The sequence below is a fragment of the Peromyscus eremicus genome, chromosome 4 (genome assembly GCF_949786415.1).
Source record: "Peromyscus eremicus chromosome 4, PerEre_H2_v1, whole genome shotgun sequence".
Lineage (NCBI taxonomy): Eukaryota > Metazoa > Chordata > Mammalia > Rodentia > Cricetidae > Peromyscus > Peromyscus eremicus.
This window is the reverse complement of record NC_081419.1, coordinates 11934882-11955763: the sequence shown is the minus strand read 5'-3', so window position 1 is coordinate 11955763 and position 20882 is coordinate 11934882. Positions and strand designations below refer to the sequence as shown.

General features: G+C 38.7%; 1 protein-coding gene across 6 annotated transcripts in view; it reads left to right on the top strand.

Moving 5' to 3' along the window:
- Positions 1 to 20882, top strand: part of Dennd1a (DENN domain containing 1A) — a 502935-nt gene that overhangs the window by 159712 nt on the left and 322341 nt on the right. For 5 of the 6 annotated variants that reach the window (XM_059260209.1, XM_059260210.1, XM_059260212.1 and 2 more), the window contains exons 4-5: positions 10025 to 10074; positions 20351 to 20470. In XM_059260209.1, the coding sequence (XP_059116192.1) occupies positions 10025 to 10074; positions 20351 to 20470 (170 nt within the window). The remainder of the gene's footprint in view (positions 1 to 10024; positions 10075 to 20350; positions 20471 to 20882) is intronic. The other variant, XM_059260211.1, reaches the window with a different exon arrangement.

Genomic DNA, 20882 nt, shown 5'->3' with positions numbered 1-20882 from the left:
GGCCTCACCTAGAGATTGTGAACTAAAGGAAAGGAGTAAATGCTTCTGTGCTGAGTTCAGGTCACAAAACAGTTGTGAATGCTGGGTATTGGAAAAGGATCTTACATTTTTGTTGTTTATTATAAGAAATTTTCTGTAAAAAAGGCATGTGGTTGACAGTTGGCCATTTAGCAACAATCACATGTGATTGCTGGTTTGCCACAGAACCAGTATGGTTAGCAATGCCCTTTTATCTCCTAGAGCAGTGGTCTTCAATCTTCCCAATGATTTGACCCTTTAACACACACCTCATATTTGATGACTCCCCCATCATCAAATTATTTTGTTTATACTTTGTAACTGTAATTTTGCTACTGTTAGGAATTGTAATGTAAATATCTGATATGCTAGATATCTGATGTGTGACTCCTGTGAAAGGATCATTCAACCCCCAAAGGAGTCATGTCCCACAGGTTGAGAACCAATGTCCTAGGGATTCCTAGAGTTTGGGATACTGCTGAGTCTGTATAATATTAGTGATTTATTTCCTCCTCCTCTTCTCCCTCCTCCTCCTCCTCTTTGATGTTATATGGCAGGCATCTTGCTCAGGTTTGCACATTACAATCAGCTGATAGGATTCTGACTAGAAAACTGGGACTAGTGTTTCTGATAGGTAGGTAGGTGTGTGTGTGTGTGTGTGTGTGTGTGTGTGTGTGTGTGTGTTTTGTTTTGAGACAGTGTCTTACTGTGTAGCTCTGGTTTTTCTGAAGTTGATGATCCTTCTGCCTCAGCTTCCTGAGTGCTAGGATTACAAGTATGTGTGCTACCCTGCCTGGCTGTGGGGCAATGTTGTTGTTGTTGTTTTGTGTGTGTGTATGTGTGAGGGGTTCAATTTATTATTATTTCCTTTTGACCTTTTTAGGGATTATAAAAGTAGACTGTGTGATAGAAAACATAACTGACTCCCAAGGCCTGAAATTTACTGTAGGCCCTTAAGAGAAAAAAGTAGTATGTTCCTAAACAGCTCTTTGGGTTCTAAGTTCTCCAAGAAATTAAGCTCCTGACAGTGTAGTTCCAGAATAGCTTCAATACTTGAGGGCTTTTCTTTGAAATAGTAACGTAACATGGTGACTGGTGAGAACGCATGGTGATTAGTGAACCGTTTGATCGGAAGCTGCGTTGTGTGACTTGACAGTACTGAAGAGGGAGGGGGAAAGGACTTACAAACTGTGTGGTATCACAGAAGAGTTGTAGAAAATGTTCAAGTCTATGCTGGTTCAATTGCTACCTGTGGTTTAATCTCAGGGTGCCACAGGTGAATGCTCGTTTCTATGTGTTGGAACTGAATAAATAAAACATACGTGAGGTTGAATTATTTTCTTTTCTTATATTTTGCTAGCCTTCTGAAGAATTTTTTTAAGATTAAAATGTTGAATGTTAGCTTTTAGGAAACCTTTTACATAATTTCCTTATTTTGTAGTGTTTCATATCACTTGCCTTCTGTAGCGGGAAGCTATCAGTCTGCTCTGATTGTAAGTTTCCTCAGTTCTGACTCTTCCTTTCACAACTTGTAAGTTGTGGGAAATATTAATTATGAAATAGAGATGACTGTGCCTTGGAACCTTGTCTAATCAGTTACTAAATAATACTCTGTCCAAAACAGGTCTGATATTTACACTTTGATTCCCATTTTTTGCTTGCAGTGTTTGTTGATGGTGTCTACCATTCCCTGGCACTAGATAAATAAAGGCTGCTATTTCCTTTCAACATTTTCAGCTATTATCCTCATGCAAGCGCTAATAAGTGGAGGTTAGGTGAATTACCAAACCATGATTCTGTCCATCAGAAGCAGCCTTGATTAACATGCCTTGTTAACTGATGGGTTCAGTTCCATACTGGCAGTGCTAGAATAATTTGTATAAACCAAGCAGTACAGATTCCTTATTTTAGCACTAAGACTTACAAAGGCTTCTTTTAGCAGCCTTTAATTTTGTACTTATGTATGTGACATAGCCTGTGGCTGTGATAGCTACTGTGAATCTGCAGTTGTTTGGGGATGAAAGGAGGAGGCAGCTGGAAACTCGGTAGCTACATCTAGCTGTCTACCTAGAGAAGGCCTTGATTTCAAGTTTATCTAAACAAGCTCGACTAATCCCAACTATCTAGGGGGATCCACTGTCAAAACAAGCAGCGTGGCCCTGAGGCAAACACAGCCATACAGAAATGAAGGCTGGGGCTTCCAATACTCTGATGACTGCATACTGGAGGCTTTTTTCCCCCCTGAAAGAGGGTAAGAGAGGTAGAATTTGCATAATGCCTTTTCATTGGAAACTTTTGGAAAGCTGACAGACCCCCAGCTTATAGATCTCTAGCCACAATACAGAGTCTATAGGAGAATCCTTGAATGACCTAACCATATTGAAAGGAAATATAAAAGCGTCCAAGTATAGCCAAGTGAGAGAGGAAAAGAGGCCGATGCATTGTCTAACATCTGCTGCACTTCTCGTTAGTTTTGTTCTTTGCTATTCTATGTGGACTTTGGAGAAGCCTAAGACAGCCTAACATGAATCCTATAATCTTCCTTCTGAATATTTATGTAGTGTGCCAGCTTCTAAGCTGTCCTTTGCGTTTTCCTACTTCCCCCTCATTTTCATGCTCTCAAATGAGGCCAACATTTCAAAAGCTAAATAAATGTTTGTGAATGTTTATAAAAGATTTGCATAAATTTGTCCTTGTCTGACAAAGATCACTTTTTTCTTATGCCAGTTCTGGAAAAAAAAAAATTTTTTTTTAAAGGTTTTGGTGCTTGTCTTGACAACAAAGTCCCACATCCCAGAACAATGATTGCTGATTAAGTGGGTATGCAATTGTGGCTGAATGGGCTTTCAAGAGACTGGGTAAAAAGACCTATCATCTGAAGGCTGAATTATAGAATTTAGAAAATGGTATCAGAGGTACACATTTAAATTGATTTTTATGGTACCATATCATTAGATAAGACAAAAGAGTTCTTACAAGTTAAAAGTAAACCCCCATGGTTTAAGAAATTGTCCTATGTAAATTTTGATAATTAGAATGTTTCATTAACTCAGAATATCACCTCCTATGTTTGAACATATTTAAAAATAATCTTTAGACCTTTAGGGTTTTTTTTTTTATTTTTATTTTTTGAGCCTATAAGTCTCCCAGCAATATATGTGAATGTGGTTACTGGGGTGCTGATCAGAGGAGTTTATTAGGCAGTCTTTTATGACATGTGAATGCTCAATCATACCTTGAGAAAATACAAACTCTATGAAATATGTGTCAGGGCTTAATTATAGGACATCCACACACACAGCACCAGACACCTGTGCCACCAATGTGTTTCCTGAACTCATTCATCCTTTAAAATGAGAATGGATTTTGAGGGGTGCCGGGGAAGTTGTGGGGAGAGGCGCTAATTTAGTTCCAAGATATTGGAAGATTGGCAGCAGAGAGAGGTAACAGCCAGCTCTGTTCATCTTTTGGTTGTATTGGTTTAGAGGTTTAAGTTGTCATTAAGGCACAAACTAGAGCCACTTCTCTGACACAGTTTTTATCACATCTGCTAGGCTTGTGTCCCAAGAGGAGACGTGGGGAGCAGTGAATTCAGCATGGGCCCATTATCGACTGCTTTTTCGTGTGTTGTAAAAGGAGTGAGACCTCAGGGAGGCTTGGAGCCTCCTCCCGTGTAATGTCCAAGTCAGATTTGAAGGACTGGTGGCAGGAAAGCTTTGGCCTTGGGGTGTGAATTCTAAGAAATAGAGGCACAATTAAGTTTAAAAAATTCAAGGACTTGGAGCTTATAATGAAAGATTTTTTTCCTAGACTAATGTGAGCAGAAAAGATGCCCATCTGTGCACATTTTTGTGTGCATTTAAAATATTTAAAAGCTGACAGCTTTTAATATGCTTACAAAATAGTATTTTTATCAGTGCTCTTTTTTCCTTGTCTTCTTTGTCATAGTCATCATCTTCTCTCCCCCCTCTCCCCCCTTGGAAATTGTCTGCAGTATTGCTGCAGGAACCCTGTTCCTTTGGTATGGGCTGACTTGAGGCTCCTTCCCTTTCCTTTTAGAAATGTTGGTAACACACATGCTCAGATAACAAGAATATAAAACCATCTAAAATTGTAAAAACCATTTAGAGGAGTAATATGAAGTCTAAGGAACTGCTCTACTGATGTCACCAAATGTTAATTGTATAAAATGGTAGCCAAATTGTTCGTTCACTTTGGAACTATTTGAAACCAACCTTAAGAATTGTATTGGTATTTAACACTGGCTTTTTAGTTCTCTGGTTTTCAACTTTGCTGTGAGGTTTAAAGTTCATCAGATGAAGTTTTGGGATAAAGGACCCTTTATACTTTTGTGACCATGGAACAACTTGTCTGTAGGGAATTATTTTGAAGAAAGGAAAGATCATAAAAATGATAAACTAAATTTGTTAAAAAGTTAAAGAACACAAGATTCTGTATTTTTATTTTGGACTTGAGAGGGCATAGAGATTAATGTGTAAAAGTGATTCTTGAAGTGGGTCTTTGCCTGATGGAACTTTCCTTTGTAGTACATTAAAGTCCTTGATGATTTAACTTACCTGGCATGCCCCAAGCCCTGGGTTTGGTCCCAGCATGACTTTAAAAAAAAAAAAAAAGATTCTATGAAAAAAATTAATATGATATACTGAGTATGATTAATTTACTTGATTGTAATGTTATCTTTGAAGTACCACATTGATTCTAAATATTAAGTTTAATTAAAATTATTATAATTATGTGCATAACTAAAAATTAAAATTTATAGAAAGTAAGCTGGGAGTAAATATTGAATATTCCTAAAAGAAAATTAGCAGAAAGTATTTTTAAGCAGTATTGTTCAAAAATTGACCTGTCTTTTATGTTCAGCATTGAAAGGCCATTCTGAAAAACCCTTTATTCAAAGCCTCTTTTTCTCACTCTCCCAGGAAAAACAGAGATTTAACCATGATATGGATCTTGAATTTAATTTGATGCTTATATTGAAAGAATAAAATTTTATTTACTGATTTCACATTTAGGAAACTTCTGATTAACATCCTTGAACTTGATGCTAATTAAGCTTCCAGGAATTTCTGCTTTACCCTTCTTAATCGTAAACATTAGAAGCCTTTGTTAGCTCCCCTTGGAGCCCCTGGATTTAACTTGAAATGGCTTAAAGTACAAATTTTGTTAGCTTTTTGTATGTTTTGATTGTGTATGTTCTGTAGCTTTCAACTTGAGTTTTGAGATCACCAGCTGAAGGCTTTTTTTTTTTCATATCAGTGGCACTGCTCACACTTGCAGAAGTTGGGGGTCAGCTTTTCCTCCTGCCACTAAACAAACAAAAAAAATTAAAAATAAATAAACAAAAACAGCATGTTAGGAATTTGAGCTTCTTTTCCTTACATACCTGCAATTTTGAAATCAACAAATAAATTAGATATAAAAAATCCAGGGAATGCTATTCCACTGGCTACCCTCCTCCCTTTCATCCACCCCCATCCACTGGCTGCCCTCCTTTCCTTCATCTCCCCCACTGCACTGGCTGCCCTCCTCTCCTTCATCTCCCCTCCCCCCCACTGCACTGGCTGCCCTCCTCTCCTTCATCTCCCCCCCCCACTGCACTGGCTGTCCTCCTCTCCTTCACCCCCCCCTTTCACTGGCTGCCCTCCCCTCTTCACTCCTACCCACCTCTGTCTCACTGTCTTCCCACTGGCTGTTTTCCTCTCCATCCCCCTGCCCCCAAAGGAAAATTATCAACTACTCTGTCAGCTTTTAGGATGCACTAAAAGGCTAATTGTAGTTTTACACATTTTAAAATACATTCATTTATTCACAGTATTTCTTAGATGTTTTCTTGCACATCTTCCCCCCTCCCCCAACTTTTGCATTATGAAGGATATGCCTCATCTCTCAGTATTCTGTACTTCCAGGAGACACCATAAAATCAGCCTGTACTTTTATCTTTCATATGGCACTTATTTGTGGGGTATGTATGTCTATGTCTGACTGCTGTTTTCATCTGCCAAATAAAAGTTATTTTTGTTTATAGGTTTCATTGAAGCAGTGAAAACAAAGTATTTGACTTAGGAAAGGATGTTTGTTACAGGATTGCCTACACCCCTTCTTCACGACACAGATTTAGAGTGACACAGTCAGACCTGTGTGATTAACAGTTCCAGATAAAGTCATTGAATTTAGTCTTCAAAGCTTTACTCCCAGATAGTATTCTGTAATAGGTATTAAAAATATAAAACTTGACTAAGATTTAAAGAGAATGTCTCAGTGCTGGAATATACCCCTTTTTCTCCACAGTGGAGAAAATTTCCTTAATAGGCTTTCTAAGCAGAGGTGAGACTTTCCATTAAGTAAGATGAACCCAGAGTGGACCAAGATGAGTCCTGAGTTCATTTCTGACTTGTGTTGTTTCATCTTGCCTAGGCTGTTGACTCAGTTGACTCCATCTCCTGATGGACAGAGCTTTGTGGATGTTGCTTTCCTGTTCCCATACAGCTGGCTGGTTAATGTGTGCAAAACTGAAAAGGTTGTGTGACTGTTCCCCCTTGTTTTCCCCTCCTCAGTTTCTATTTCTTCCCACATGAAATAGAATATATTTTGTTAGAAAGAAAAGCATTTCGGAAATTGCCTGTTTCATAAATTGTCTGCTGACACAAAGGGGTTGAATGCTGTATTCTTGTCTCATTTATTTTGAAAACTTTGCTACTGAACTCACCTTAATCAATGAGCTCAGTGTTGTCTCCAATAAGTTACGTGTTGGATATATTGATTGGGAGGGATTTTAGAAAACCCATCTGGGGTTTATAATGTCAGCAGTGTTTTGATTATGAAAAGAGTTGGAACCTGGGGACATGGAACCAGGTGGCGAATGTCCTAAAGCCAGTGGTGACATGGTGGACTGGTTCCCTCCTGGGATCTAGTTCATGCCCCGCACTTTAACTGCAGTGACTGGCTACTATAGATTCACTTTTTTTTTTTTTTTTTTGCTCATTAAAAATTTAAAAAATCAGACTGTCCATAAAAAGATTTGTGAAAATATAAACTTGGGAATTGATCTGGAGAACTGGCACACAGCCCCCCAACCCCCACTCCCTTTGCAGTGAGGCCTTTACATTTCCTCAGCTGCCCTGCCTTTCCAAGATCCCCTTTATGTGCAGGAGTGGAGGCTGAGCCGAGGTTGGCTGGCTGAATGAGCTTGTGTGGGGGATAAAACAGTGAAATTGACATCTATAAACCAAGTTCCCCAGCTAGACATGGTTATTGAGAGAAAAGGGGATTGGGCAGTGATTGTTTCCCGCATTAAAATTAGGGTCGAAAGATTCTGGAATACTCTACAATAACTAGAAGGCTCAAAAAATATTCAAATCAGGTTTTACTCCCCCTCCCTTGGAGAGTGGTCTTTCCATATTTGAATAATTGTGTTTTTCTTTGGACAAAGAGGATAAGGTAGCTGAATATTTATATATGATGAAAGCATCATTATGAGAACATTGGTTTATTTTGGCAGCTTTTATTTACAAAGAATATTGCCTGTTTCCCCTCTCTCTTGTTGTCCCCTCCCCAAACTCAGAAGTAGATCTTTTAGTTCTGATTGAAATCATGTGATTATGCCTTTTACCAGATAGATGCTCATTTTCCCCCTCTGACAGCACACCACCATCTTGTTTGACTTAAATTGAAATATCAAGCTCTTGTGGCATCACAAACACCAAGAAACATACGGTAATATGCAAACATGTGCCTGCCATTTTCCTACATCTCCTATTCCCCCATCTCCCCTGCCCTACTATTTTGTGGGGTGAAAAGGAAAGCTCGTGGGAGGTGGGTTATATTCAGCCTATATTGGTCATTTCCATATTTGTTCTAATATTATTTGACAAACTCATGGTTGGTCATTACTCTTGACATAAGAAAGCGGTAAGTAGTTTCTATATTGTAGTCAGTAATAAGTTGGGCATATTCGATTCCTTTGACTCTGCTGTAGAGCACAATGCTTTCTAGTAGCCATGGGGGTCCTTTCTTTCAAAAATCTTTGAGGCCTTTTGCCAGCGCAACTCCAGCATAGAGCAGAGAAGTGCTTTCTGCATCTGAAACTTTGGGCAGTAAAAGATGACTGTCTTTGTAGCTGCTGATGTTGGCAATGAGTGAGTACATGGTACTGACTTTTGAAGAATGTCTATTTTAAATTGAGATATGCTTTCTGGTATTATTTGTAGTAGAAGGAATTGTTTACCACATAGTGTCATGGGAGTTTTGTATGTGGATAATGTATTTTATAATTACACTAAAATAAGTGTTTTATACAGTCTCTTTTCCAGCATTTGTGTGATAATAAGATGTACCGAGAAACTGATTCTTATATGGTGCTTTATTTTAGCTATATACTACTAGTTTAAAACCACAAAAGGTAGACTTCTGAATGCCACATAGAATGTCCAATTGATAGGTAATGCTTCTCAGAACATGCTGATGCTCTTAGCCATTTTTTCAGTCATTACTCTTTTATGACATGCCTTAACAGTATTGTGATATATGTAGACCCAATCCAAGGTGATATTAAAACTAGGATATATGCTCAATTAAATTGTGTTGGCAGAACACACTCTGGCAGAGCAATTCCATGTGCTTTCTGCTTCACTGACTGGGTTATTAGATTGATGTGGTTTATTTCTTGAATGATAGAACTGGTTTTAAAAATAAATGAAGCGAGAAGCATCAATTCAGTTAGCATTGATAATTCATTATTATTGGTTAAAAAAGCGCTACATTTGTAAACTGATCTTTAATTTATCACTTGGATTAGTATTTGCAACAGGCAGGTTTATTTTAATTTGAACCAGCTTCCCAATGACCAAAAAAATGTGTTCTTCATTTTGTCTTGAGGTTGGGATTTTAGATAGTTAAAAAGGAAATCAAATTCATGAAAGAAGTACTTTTTAAAAATTTATAACACTGGTCAGTGACCTTATGATGAGCACCAACTGTGGGCTGGCCAAGCCTGTGGTCAGATTAAGTCAAGACGTAGAAAATTCTATGAAGAAGTAGTAGTTAATTACTTATATATATGGTTAGCTGTGTGCATGTATGTATATGTAAATTGTGTCTATTAGGAAAAGTTCCTCACCCCATATTGTGCTTCATGTTCCAATGTTCTTGTTTTAATGTAAGGAATAAATGTAATAATAATGTAATAAATAAATAATGTAATAAATAAATTTTTGAAATGTCACTACTTCCTGTGCCTTTTTTGTGAATAAGTGCTTGCCATGATGTGCCTCAGCATTTGTAAAAACATTTATTCACACTAATAGTTTGCTTTGGAATTTCATAAGTTATAAGCAGGTAAGTGTATCTAATTATGGTAATGATGTTTAACTAAAAACAATGGTCACAGTTTGATTTCTAAAATTACTTTATGCCACTAATGGTAACTTCTTGAAAAAGCAACTAAATGAAGTTTTAAACTCTAAAAATGGAGTTAAGAATGTTCATAAACAATTATTTTCAAGTTGGCTTTCTGTTCTGCTGTAATTTGGCCTATTGATGCGGGGAAGCGTTGTCTAATTCCGGCCCCCTCTGTTCCTAGGTAACAGTCAAAAACAGTGCCAGCAACAGCGGCCCTGCCAGGCCAAACCCATGTGGCTCAGTGTTATTCACTCTGATCCATATGGTCAGGCTGGAGATGGTCCCTGGAGGGGTGTTAACACTCGACAACCCAAGCACCTCCCTCCCATCGGAGCTTTCCTATGTGGCTCCTGCTGCCTGCCCATGTGTGATTCTTGATTAATTTTTCATTTTTAATGAAGTTTGATCATGTTTATTATTTCTCATGATTGACTGCCTGGTCCTCCTCCTGTGTAATTGATAAAGCACATATTTCTTCATCTGTCTCCTCTTTCTTTAGGGTAAAGTTGCTAGATGGTGTTCTGTGATTAATGTTAGATTTATTGGTCCCATTAGATGTATAAATTATCTCTCTTTCTCTCCACAGGAAGTTCTACAGACTTTGACCAAGTTTTGTTTCCCCTTCTATGTGGACAGGTAGTGTCAGATTTTCAAACTTTATTTGTTAAAAAAAAGTATCAACAAACCTGCTATAGAAAATAAAATCCATGCCATTCTTTACATTCTGTCTGTTAAACCGTGGTTTAAAGCACCTCTATGGCAAGGAGAGTTGCAGTGTTCTTCTTTCTTGGGAACTTTATTGACACTATCAAAAAGTTTAAATCTTAGAGCTATGTGTTGCATAGTTTTTGAGATGTATTTCGTATGGCATTAAATTTTTGATTTTGGTTATTAGATTTAAACCATGATTAAGAATGGTTGGTATTTAATTCAGTACTGTTGAATTTGTATTTAAGTATTAATATGTTTGGCTTAGACAAATAATGAACACCTGGCCTTATAGTTTGTTTTCTCTTGGTTTCAACTCCAAATTTAAATAGATATGGACCTATCTTGTTTAGAAACATTTTACTGCTTAAAAAAGATATGTTACTAAATAATGTTTTTCATTTGGTTTAGGTGACGAAAGGTAGTGTTTCTAGGGAATCAACATTTTCTATAGGCATGAATACTAAAACATACACAAGCTTCTAAACAGTCCTTAGTATTCATATCATGAGAAGTGACTTATAGGAAGGGTACAACTATAAGAACTCCAGGATAACCGAAGTGCTGTGAGGCTCTTTTTGTTTGATAAATAATCTACTGCATGATAGCAGTAATTTTTCAAAAACTTAATTTAACTTTCTTTAGTTGTAACTTATTAATGTTAGTAAAATGGCAAGGTAGTGAGCGTTATCTTATTTTCAAGAACTGTTTGCTGTGGCCTCCATTCCAATGAGGCATTTTTTTTTTTTTTGATTTTTCGAGACAGGGTTTCTCTGTGTAGCTTTGCGCCTTTCCTGGAACTCAAACTCACTTGGTAGCCCAGGCTGGCCTCGAACTCACAGAGATTCGCCTGGCTCTGCCTCCCGAGTGCTGAGATTAAAGGCCTGCGCCACCACTGCCCGGCGAGGCATTATTTTTATGATCATTTGTCCACTCCCTTGTTGTCTCTTTTCGGTTTTCTTGGGAAATTGAACTGGAACTGTAAAAATCATTTTTTTTTAATTCCACTTTTAGGGTTAGAGATCTTGTGGAAAGTGAACGAAGCATGACTAATGAATTTCATAAAACATTCCAAGAAAGCTGTGTAAAATGTCCATCTTTAGGAAGGTTCTATCATGTATTCTTATCATCCACAAATAAGGCATGAGTTAAAGGATTTGGGTGGTTTAGAGTACATATGAGTAGTGTGCTACTGAGTTCTTTTCTATACATTGTAATACCAGTAACCTGGTTTATTGGCATAAGCCTAAGAATGGTGTAGGATGAGATAGTAGCTGAAGGAGTCTTGAGTCCTAAGAGCAACTCTGGAATTCTGCCAGCCACTTGGCATCAGCGCTCTCCCTTGTTCTCACGTGTTGTTTTTAAGCCAATCAGCCATTGTCATGCTTTCAGACTCAGAGATTTTAAAACCTGGTACCAGGATATTTTAGTAGCAGGTGGGTGCTCAGAACAGAATAGTTTTGATTTTTAAGAGGGTCTGTCTTTGTAATGAGAGTCCCTTCTTTCCTTCTTGTCCTATTGCTTCTAAAAAATAGCAAGAGGTGTAGGGTATCACTGCGAGATTTTATATGTATGAATCAGCAATGTATTAAATTCCCAGCCACTTAGGAACTGTATTACAAATTATAAAAAGACATATTTATACAAATTAATAAAGCTGAATGTAGCTAAATGTTTAACAAAATATATAAGAAGACATTTTGACAGGATTGCTTGTTAGAGTGGTGATCTGTTTGGATAAATGTTCTTTAATTGGCTTTGTACATGAATATTAGAGACATGCCCCACCCTAATGCAGTATGCATGCACATGTATACACTCAAACACACATCTCTCATTTTCACTGTACACACCACCCAGCTTGCCTGCCAATCTAGATGATTATGTTCTTAATTAAAAGAAAAGTAGAACTCCTTCAGGGATAATTCTGAAGCACCCGCTCTTTTTGTTACCTGTAACACTGGATGCTTCTTTACTGTTATTGGAAAAACATTTTTCTTGTAAAACACATTTCTGCAAATCACTCGTACCAGTTGTATTCCTTATTTTTTCTTTTGCAACATTATGTAGGTTATTCAGTGTGTAATAGTTTGTCTTCACATTGTATTATATTTCTTAAGGTAACTTCAACTCATGCCCCAAACACATAAAACAAGGATGGCATTTTCTTTTCTTTTGTACCTTTTAGGCAGCCATACTTCAATATAGAAGAAATCATCACAATCAGACTTCTTTATGAGAAATTCAGAGGTTTTAATGTCAGGATTTTTTTTTGTATTTTTTTATTTTATAATTTAATTTAATTTTACATATTAGCCACGGATTCCCTTGTCCTCCCCCCCCCCTTCTCCCCAGCCCACCCCCCATTCCCATTTCCTCCAGGGGACGATTTTTTTTTTTTTTAAATTAGTTGTTAGCACTGTCAAGTAGATGAGCCCAGATTCTGAGGCCCACACGTTTGCCCAGGTGGGTCTGTGGAACTGTTTGAATAGACAGCCATGGGAGATGAGCAGTGCCCCAGGTGGTTGCACTCAAAACAAAAGGCTTCCTGATCTGTGCTTTTCCACCCTAAGGAATAGTCACACAACTTTTCTGACATTCTAGTCTGTTAACAGGAGTGGGACTTTCACAGTCATCATCAAATCACCTGTCAGCACTGACGTCTTGCCATCTCTTGTGCTGTTTTAAGATTGTTCTTTCTGAAACTAAGACTTATCAAAAATAATAATGCTAGTAGCTCTGCAGAAGAGAGGCTTTCTCCCATATTATCTCATTTTATCATCTGATGTAAGAGATAAGAGCAAGTACATGTTCTTCATTTGAAACTGTCTAAGTATGGAGGAATTATGACTTGCCCAAGGTCCTGCTAGGCTTATAGTCTGTCCTAGGTTTCGTCTCCCAGTAGATCACCTTTTGGAGAAAGACTAGTCACCAAAAATAGAGAAATCAAGGGATAAGGGAAAGAAAGAAAATTAGCTTGGGTACCTAATTGATTCTAGTCAATGTGCTACTCTGGCTGGTTATGTCCTCCCCTACTTTTTCTGCAGTGGCCAAGTGATAGATATGAAAGCAAAGGCTTATCCAGGATAGGTCTTATTATGTTGGGTCATATGCACAATATAGAAATGGTCTTGGGTTTAGTTCAAGACGTTCTGTAAAGGCATTTTAAACACCGTTTGAAAGGATGGGGAGGTAACAAGACTAACATGCTCAGAGAGAACTTGTTATGGTGGGTGAGACTTGTGTTGAGTCTGCCAGGCCAGCAAGAAGTAGGTAAGTGGAAAAGTGAGCCTAACACCCCATATGCACACAGAACAAAGCAGAGGAGAAAACCCTGAGTGAGCTTGGAGATGTTCAGCCAGAGCAGATGGAGCCTGCTGGGGAGGCTGCCGTGTACTGTGAGAGATTGGGCTCTGGCCACAGGAGGCTCTGAAAATGTGTGGGAGAGGCCTACATGGTCTTGAGAGTGCAGCATCTTCCTCATCATCCCATTTTACAGAAAAAAGTCAAGATCCACAGAAGAAAAGGTCCTGCCTATCATAACCACAGTCACAATGCTTCGAAGGAACTCATTTCCAGTCCAGAGTTCTTGCTACCCACTCCTGTTCTGAAGCTTTTAGGGGTAAAAGTAGTAAAGTAAGGACTGAGTTCCTGTATTGTCTCAAAAAAGGTTCCCTGTTATAGATGAAATCACTTCTCAGAGTAAATGAGAGACACGCCCCATTCTCTACTGTGGTTGCCTCTTGTTGCGCATGATGCTGACAGTAGCTTTAGTGAGTCAGAGTGCCTGTGATGCATTGGGTGCCAGGAAGCTCTTCCTTTTCTTCCTTTGCTTAGCCTTATTCAGAATTCAAGTCAGCTTCACTCAGTTCCTGTGAATACACCTGTACTCACCAATGATAGGTGTACAAAGTGAAATGACACTGTTTCATGGTTTTAGATGCAGCCACAGATGCAAAGGGGGCTCAGATGTTACTTGACACTTTAGTTTGTATCTGGTATCTGCTGGGCACTGTGCAGTGTTCTGTTCTTATGTGGAAACATAGTGATTTGTAGTGTTATGCTCACTATTCTGCAGGTGGGCAGCAGAGGCCCAGGTAGGTTCAGTAAGGTGCTCAAGATTCTGCCTCTAGTGTGTGGAGGGAACTGCTTTTCAAGCCCTTCATTTTTTGCTGCAACCTTTTTTTTTTTTTTTTTTTTTTGCTTTCTCATACTGCTGCCATTAAGGTAACACAGCATACAGTAATTTATGTTGAAAATAATATATAGTTATTGTAGAAAAGTAGAAAATTTAGATAACTGAAGAAAATGGTTCCCATACAGATAGAGCGTTGTCCTGGTTAGTGCATCAGTGTAGATCTTCCAATACTTCTGTTTCTGCTCCATATATTCATTATGCTAGACTTTAGTCCTTTTAGTTTAATGTAAATGATGGGTTCGGCTCTGGCTCATGGTCATTTCCACAGCATCAGGGCATGGGGAGGCCTGTTGAGGTATAGGTTTCGTTTGGGTGCTCCCCTTGACTTGCTGTGTCCCTCCTGTGAACTGGGAAGTTCTCTACTGTCCCTCCAGTTTTGATAAATTTAAATTCTGTGCTTATTGATAATTTACTTCATCAGTGCTTATGTAGACAAAGTCAGGGCAGATCTTTGTTCTTTCTTAGAAATGTTTGGTGGTTTTCTTGAGTAGATAAGGACTACACTGTTTCTAACAGTCTGCAATTTACTGCCCAGAACTCTTGGGAGAGTGTTGTTCTCAATGATTGCTGTCTGAGCAGGGATGGTAAAAAAGCTTGAGGCTCAGGCAAGTGCAAAGTGTACGTATGGAGGGAAGCTTGTGGTTCACGGAACATCAGGATGGGAGATACAGTTTGATTAAAGCTTGGCTCCTGCCCAGCAGGCCACAAACTCTTAAGGACAGGATAATCTGGCAGTAGACAGTTCTTCAGGTGATTGTTACTAAGCTGTAGTAAACAGGGGTGACAGTGTTTTAGTTCCAGACATGTACTTTATAATTGTGTAACAGTCATAGTCATTTTTGTTGTGTACCTTCTATGTGCTAGTTGCCTTATATTCTTGATTTATAATCCACTTTGTAGTGTGATGATTGATTTTTACAGAGGAGATCAGAGAGGTACAGTAATTTGTATGTTCTCACACAGCCTGTGAGTAGAAGATCTAGAATTCTTATACAAAGCACAGCTCTGACTGTTTTGTCTTCTTTTTCTAGTGTCATTCTCAGTGGCTTAAAAACAACTTTTGGTGTTTCTCCCACCCCAAAGCAGTACCCGACACTGACTCTTCCCACCTAACTACTGTTTGGTTCTTTAGTTCTTGAAAGAGATATCTATACCCATCAACTCATTCCTCAGCTCGTTCCAGCCTCTCTTGTTTTTGTCTTTCAGCTACTACTGTTCTTGTCAAGGCCACCCAAGGCCTTCCTGTCATTAACAGTGATAGACATTTTCCCTTCTCATCTTGATGCATCAGGACAGGTGACCTTCCCTCCTCTTTGTTCTGCCTGTTGGGTCTCTCTTTCTTTGATGGTCCCTTTCCCATCTGCTGTCTCCACTAGTATTTCTGTGAATGAGTCCAAGATGCTCTTCTGCCTCTCTGGGCTCTTTTCCTAGGGTGACCTCATCATTTCTGTAGTATTTAGCACTACCCATATTCAGATGACTTTTGAATGTATGCCTCCAACTCAAACATTCCCGTGGCTTTCTAAGTAGTATATTCAACCCTGTACTTGACATTCTTTTAGATGTTTGAAATGAAAGCTTTTCTTTTGATTAGAAAACTATTCAGTGGCCTTTCATTACTCCAAACACCCCATACCCACCTAAAAGAGTAAATACCTTTTTTCCCCCATAAATTTAATTCTTTTTCCACAGATCTCTTCTCATCCCTCCTCCTGCTCCCCCTTAACCTCCCCCTCCATCCATCCCCTGTCCCCTCCTCCAAAAGGATAAGGCCTCCCATGGGGAGTCAGCAAAGCCTGGTACATTCAGTTGAGGCAGGGCCAAGCCCTTCCTCCCTGCATCAAGGATGAGCAAGTCATCCGACCATAGATGATGGGATCCAGAAAGCCAGCTCATGCACCAGGAATAGATCCTGATCCCACTGTCAGGGGCCCCTTAGACAGACCAACATACACAACTGTATCCCATATGCAGAGGGCCTAGTTTGATCCCATGTGGGTTCCACAGTTGTTGGTCTAAAGTTTGTGAGTTCCTATGTGATTGGTTCAGTTGCCTCTGAAGATTTCTCCATCATGATCTTGACACCCCTTGAAGAGCAAATATCTTATTGTGACTTGTGTATGAGGTATTCTGTATGGCCTGGTGCTTGCTTTATGAAGCAACTCATGTGATAGCTGCTGTTTGTTTCTTGTGCTTTAGGGTGCTCCTGCTATCCTTTTCATTCCTGCATGTGCCCGGCGTCTTTCAACCCCCAGGATCTTTGCGCAACTTTTTCCTTTGCTAGAAATACCCAGTTTCTTGTGCCTGGTGTGGCCATTCCATCTTATCCTTTGAATCAATGTTGTCATCCCTGAGAAGCTATTGTCCAATTAGGTAGTCAGCTGTGTGAGTTGCAAGATCTCTGTTTTTGTTGTTCAGCATGTGTTTCCAGCACATACTATATCACTTTGTGTAGTTGCATTTTAGTGTGCAAAATGAGTAAGCTTACTGACATGTAAAAACCTCATTTCTTACTGAAAGACTAGACTCAAACTGTGTATCCACGTATTTTGTACTGTTCTTGCACCAAACCTGTAAGCAACTTCAATATTAAACAAAATAGGGTGAGAAGGACCTTGAACAGCTGACGAGCATTTAGAGCATAGCATGAAGGTTTCAGTCTGGGCTTAGTTCTTCTTTTTTGTACGTTCATCTAAGTGTACCTAAGTAAGTGCGATCAGTATCCTGGTTCTGGTCAGCTGGGCTTATTTCTGTAGGTGCTGAGATGCCCTTTCTGGAGCTTAATAAGAAGCACAGTCCATTTGCCAAGACAACTCTGCATTCTTGTCATAGTTTAGTTCCTTAACCTGAGGTGAGATTTCTAGGGGAAGGCTGGCCTTGTGTTTAGAGCAGCATGGCAGGATGGAAAGGACATTGAACCACAAGTTGGCTTGGATATTTGTCCTAGTCCTAATTACTTTGAAAACCAAAACAAAACCCTAAGCCTCAGTTTTCCCACCCATAAAACAAGAAAATTGGATCACATGGTTCCTATGGTTTCTTTTGCTTTAATCATTGTGAAATAGCTGATTCTTATAGAAATAATGGATGCTGATATTAAAAGGAAACAAACTATAGCTTTTGAGGAAAAAGACCCCGAGCCATTTTTTTTTAAATGAAAAAAATAGTGAATACTCCCATAGACTACCTCAGCTAGTGGAGTGAGTGATACATTCCTTGGAGATTCAGAATCCTTCAAGTTAACCTCTGTTTGACTGCCCCTGACAGACTTAGTTTATTGGATGTTGTCCAAGGGGAGAAAAAAAATTGAGTCGACTGCTTTTGTGTTTTTGATGACCTGTACTTCAACCCTTCTAGGAATTAAAAAGGTGACTCAATTGAGAATAATAAGTGTCTCCTTCTAAACTGCAACATCCCAAAAAGAATCATTCATTTTAATGCAAACTTGAATCACTTGATGCCTTAGAGGACTACTCTTATAGAAAGAAAGAAATGAGGCAAAAGAACTACTTGTACTCAGGGTTAGAAAGCTGCGTTGGTCAGAGAGACTCTAAATCATGACCTTCCTGTGAATTTTATCTTCAGTCAGTTGGGAGCAGCTTGCTTCTTACCTTTTATTAATTATTCCTACTAAGGACTGTCCTTTTAAAAATAAACATTTATCCCACTGATTCCCAAAGTATACTTAGGGTTGAGTGATAGCTTCTCATAATTATTCCATGTGAAGAAATTGAGGCTCTGAAAGCTGGTTTTAAGAAACTTGCTAAGTTAAAGCCCTGGTAATAGTGACTGAGCTGGGTTTTGCAGCAAGCCAGTGAGCAATGAATCTTTCTTTGAGCTTAAAATGTAGTTATGCATACTTTTTAAAAAAATCATTTTTAATGGCAATGTGAGGGATAGAAAATTAATGGCAGCCCACTTGCAGGTGAAGTGATTTGCATACATGACCCTTCCCTAGGGATCTGTTTTGTTTTGATTTTTATCCAGCCTATCGACAGCCTTCTTTTCTAGTTTCCATTTTGCACATTTGAGGACTAAAGTCAAACCCAAAGCAAAATAATGAATCACATTCGGTAGGATCACATAGTAACATCTCCCAGAAACATGACCTTATTTGTGTCTTGGACTTACAAAACCTGTTGCTTTAAGTATTTTAATAAAAACAGGCTTCTCCCTCCCCCACTGAGGCATACTTTCCTCCCGGATCACTTTAATTATGTGAGCTAGAATCCTGTTTCTCACACATCTTCAGTTTTCAACCTTGTTAAAATTAATCATATAATCCCCCTTTAAAACATAGTATTAAAATCACCATAGTAACACAGTATCCAAGCTTTATAGATAAAACATAACAGCCATAAGAAGGTAGCATTTGGTGTCCCCTTGACAGCTCTATAACTTTTATGGAAATGTGTTCCTTCCCCTGTATAAGGTGGGGATAGCATTACTTACACCTGCTTTATTACCACATGGCTTTGAAATTGCCACCTTGTTTTTGTTCACCTTCCTAGTTAAATAAGGAGAGTGGAACACTTCCTTGTCTTTTGGAGCCGTTTTCCTGTGCTTGAAGCACTCTCTAAGGGATAGAATTATTTCCTTAAATATAACTAGGCAAGGCCCTTGACCTTTGTGCTGGGATACCCTGAAAATCTCTTTAATTTAATTTTACTTTTCTTTTGTGACTTGTATAAGGGAGCTTTAGAAAGAAAGTCTGTTCTAAATTTGAAATTTTAATTCATAGCTTACCCAAAGACAATACAGTCCTGCCTTTGGCAAAGGCCTATTAAGAATGATTTTTCGTTTCTACTGACAATTGGTACCTTAGCATCAGTTTGAATATTTTAACAAAGTCAATGTCTTATCAACTCAAGTATACTTTGTGAAATATAGTATAAGATACATATAAGTCACTGAATTCCTTGGATTAATTTACTATCAAATTCTAAATATTATATTAGTATAAACTTACATATTAGAATTTGAAATGTTTACATTTTTTAAAAGCGTGAGATATAGGATAACTGGTAAACTAATAAAAATTGTGCATTTTGAAGCATTTTGTAACTTAAAATAGTTTTAGATTAATCTGGTTGTTAACATGCTTTTAAATTATTTATTAGACATTTCCTACTCTATATTGCTTTTATGTATAGTTAGCTTATTTTGTACTGACACAAGAATTTTTGGCTTTTTAATGTCTTGAAACATTGCTTTAATTTTTAGTCCCTTGAACAAGCTTAACGTTTTGGTACTCCTGCCCTCTAAGCTAATAAATATGTTCCTCAAAGTTCAGAAAGTATCAGAAGTTCAGGAATCCCAGAGAACAACACATAGCTCTGCCCCTTTTTCTTTCCAGTGTTCATGATGGCTCCTCCTGGCACTCACTGAACCTGAATGAGTTCCGTAGCTACTCTTGACTGTCCTTTTCTGTAAAATGAGAACATTACTGAAATTCCAAATTATCATGAGAATAACTGAAGTGGACCATTAGATATGTAAATAACCATAGCAGTGACAGTGAGCTGGTGCTGTGGCCATTGGAGTCACAGCAAGGCTTAAAAAACAGCCTTTTGCCACCCACCTCATGGTACCTTAGGCAGTGCTTGTCTCAGTTTTCTTCCTCTCTACATGAGGATGATAGAGTGCTTCTTTCAGTACTGATGGCCAATTGACACAGCTACTTGGGGCCGGAACTCAGTTAGGGACATTGGAAAGTGTTGTTGATTTTGATTTCTAGTGGTCATTAGAATAGCCTCCTTTCTCTCCTTTTCTTCCCACTCCTTCCTCTTTCCTCATTCCACTTCTTCCTTCCCTGCTCTGTCCTTGCTTCCTCCCTTTCATTTCCCTCTCCTTTCTTGTCTGCTCCCTTGAAGTGTGTAAATTTTAAGCTCATTTGTAAAGGTCTACAAAGGAAATGTAAGAGGTTCAATGACTTGTGGCGATTAGATACTTTATCTGGAAATTTAGCACACATTCATTTCTCCCTTTGTTCTGTCTTCACTGCAGCCTCACAGTTAGCCAAGTTGGCCAGCACTTCACATTCGTGCTCACTGACATTGACAGCAAACAGAGATTTGGGTTCTGCCGCTTATCTTCAGGGGCCAAGAGCTGCTTCTGTATCTTAAGGTAAGGGAGAAGGGCTTCAGCCATTGGCTGGTTCTGTGAAACACTTGTCAGCTTTTGCATAGTCCTTCTGTAATTAAGTTTTCCAGCTGTTGTTTTGGTGTCCTGTTTTGGTGTCCTATCCCCACAAGTCAGTGATCTTGGGGAGAAGGACTTTGTGATGTTGCTCTTGCACTTGAAGTCCTGCAGATAATTGTATTTATTTATTTGCATCACATCCCTTGGGTGGGAAGGGCCTCAGTGCTCCTTAGTGGTATGTGGAAACTGGAGAGTCAGCAGGGCTTCAGTCCCTCCTGCTGTTATCTCGAGCTGTCAGAAATTAGTCTGTTAGGCTTCCCTGTGGACATTTTGTGTATGTAAGATTATTAATAAAATATGTGTCTAGCCCAGGACAGCCTACAGACACTGATTGTGT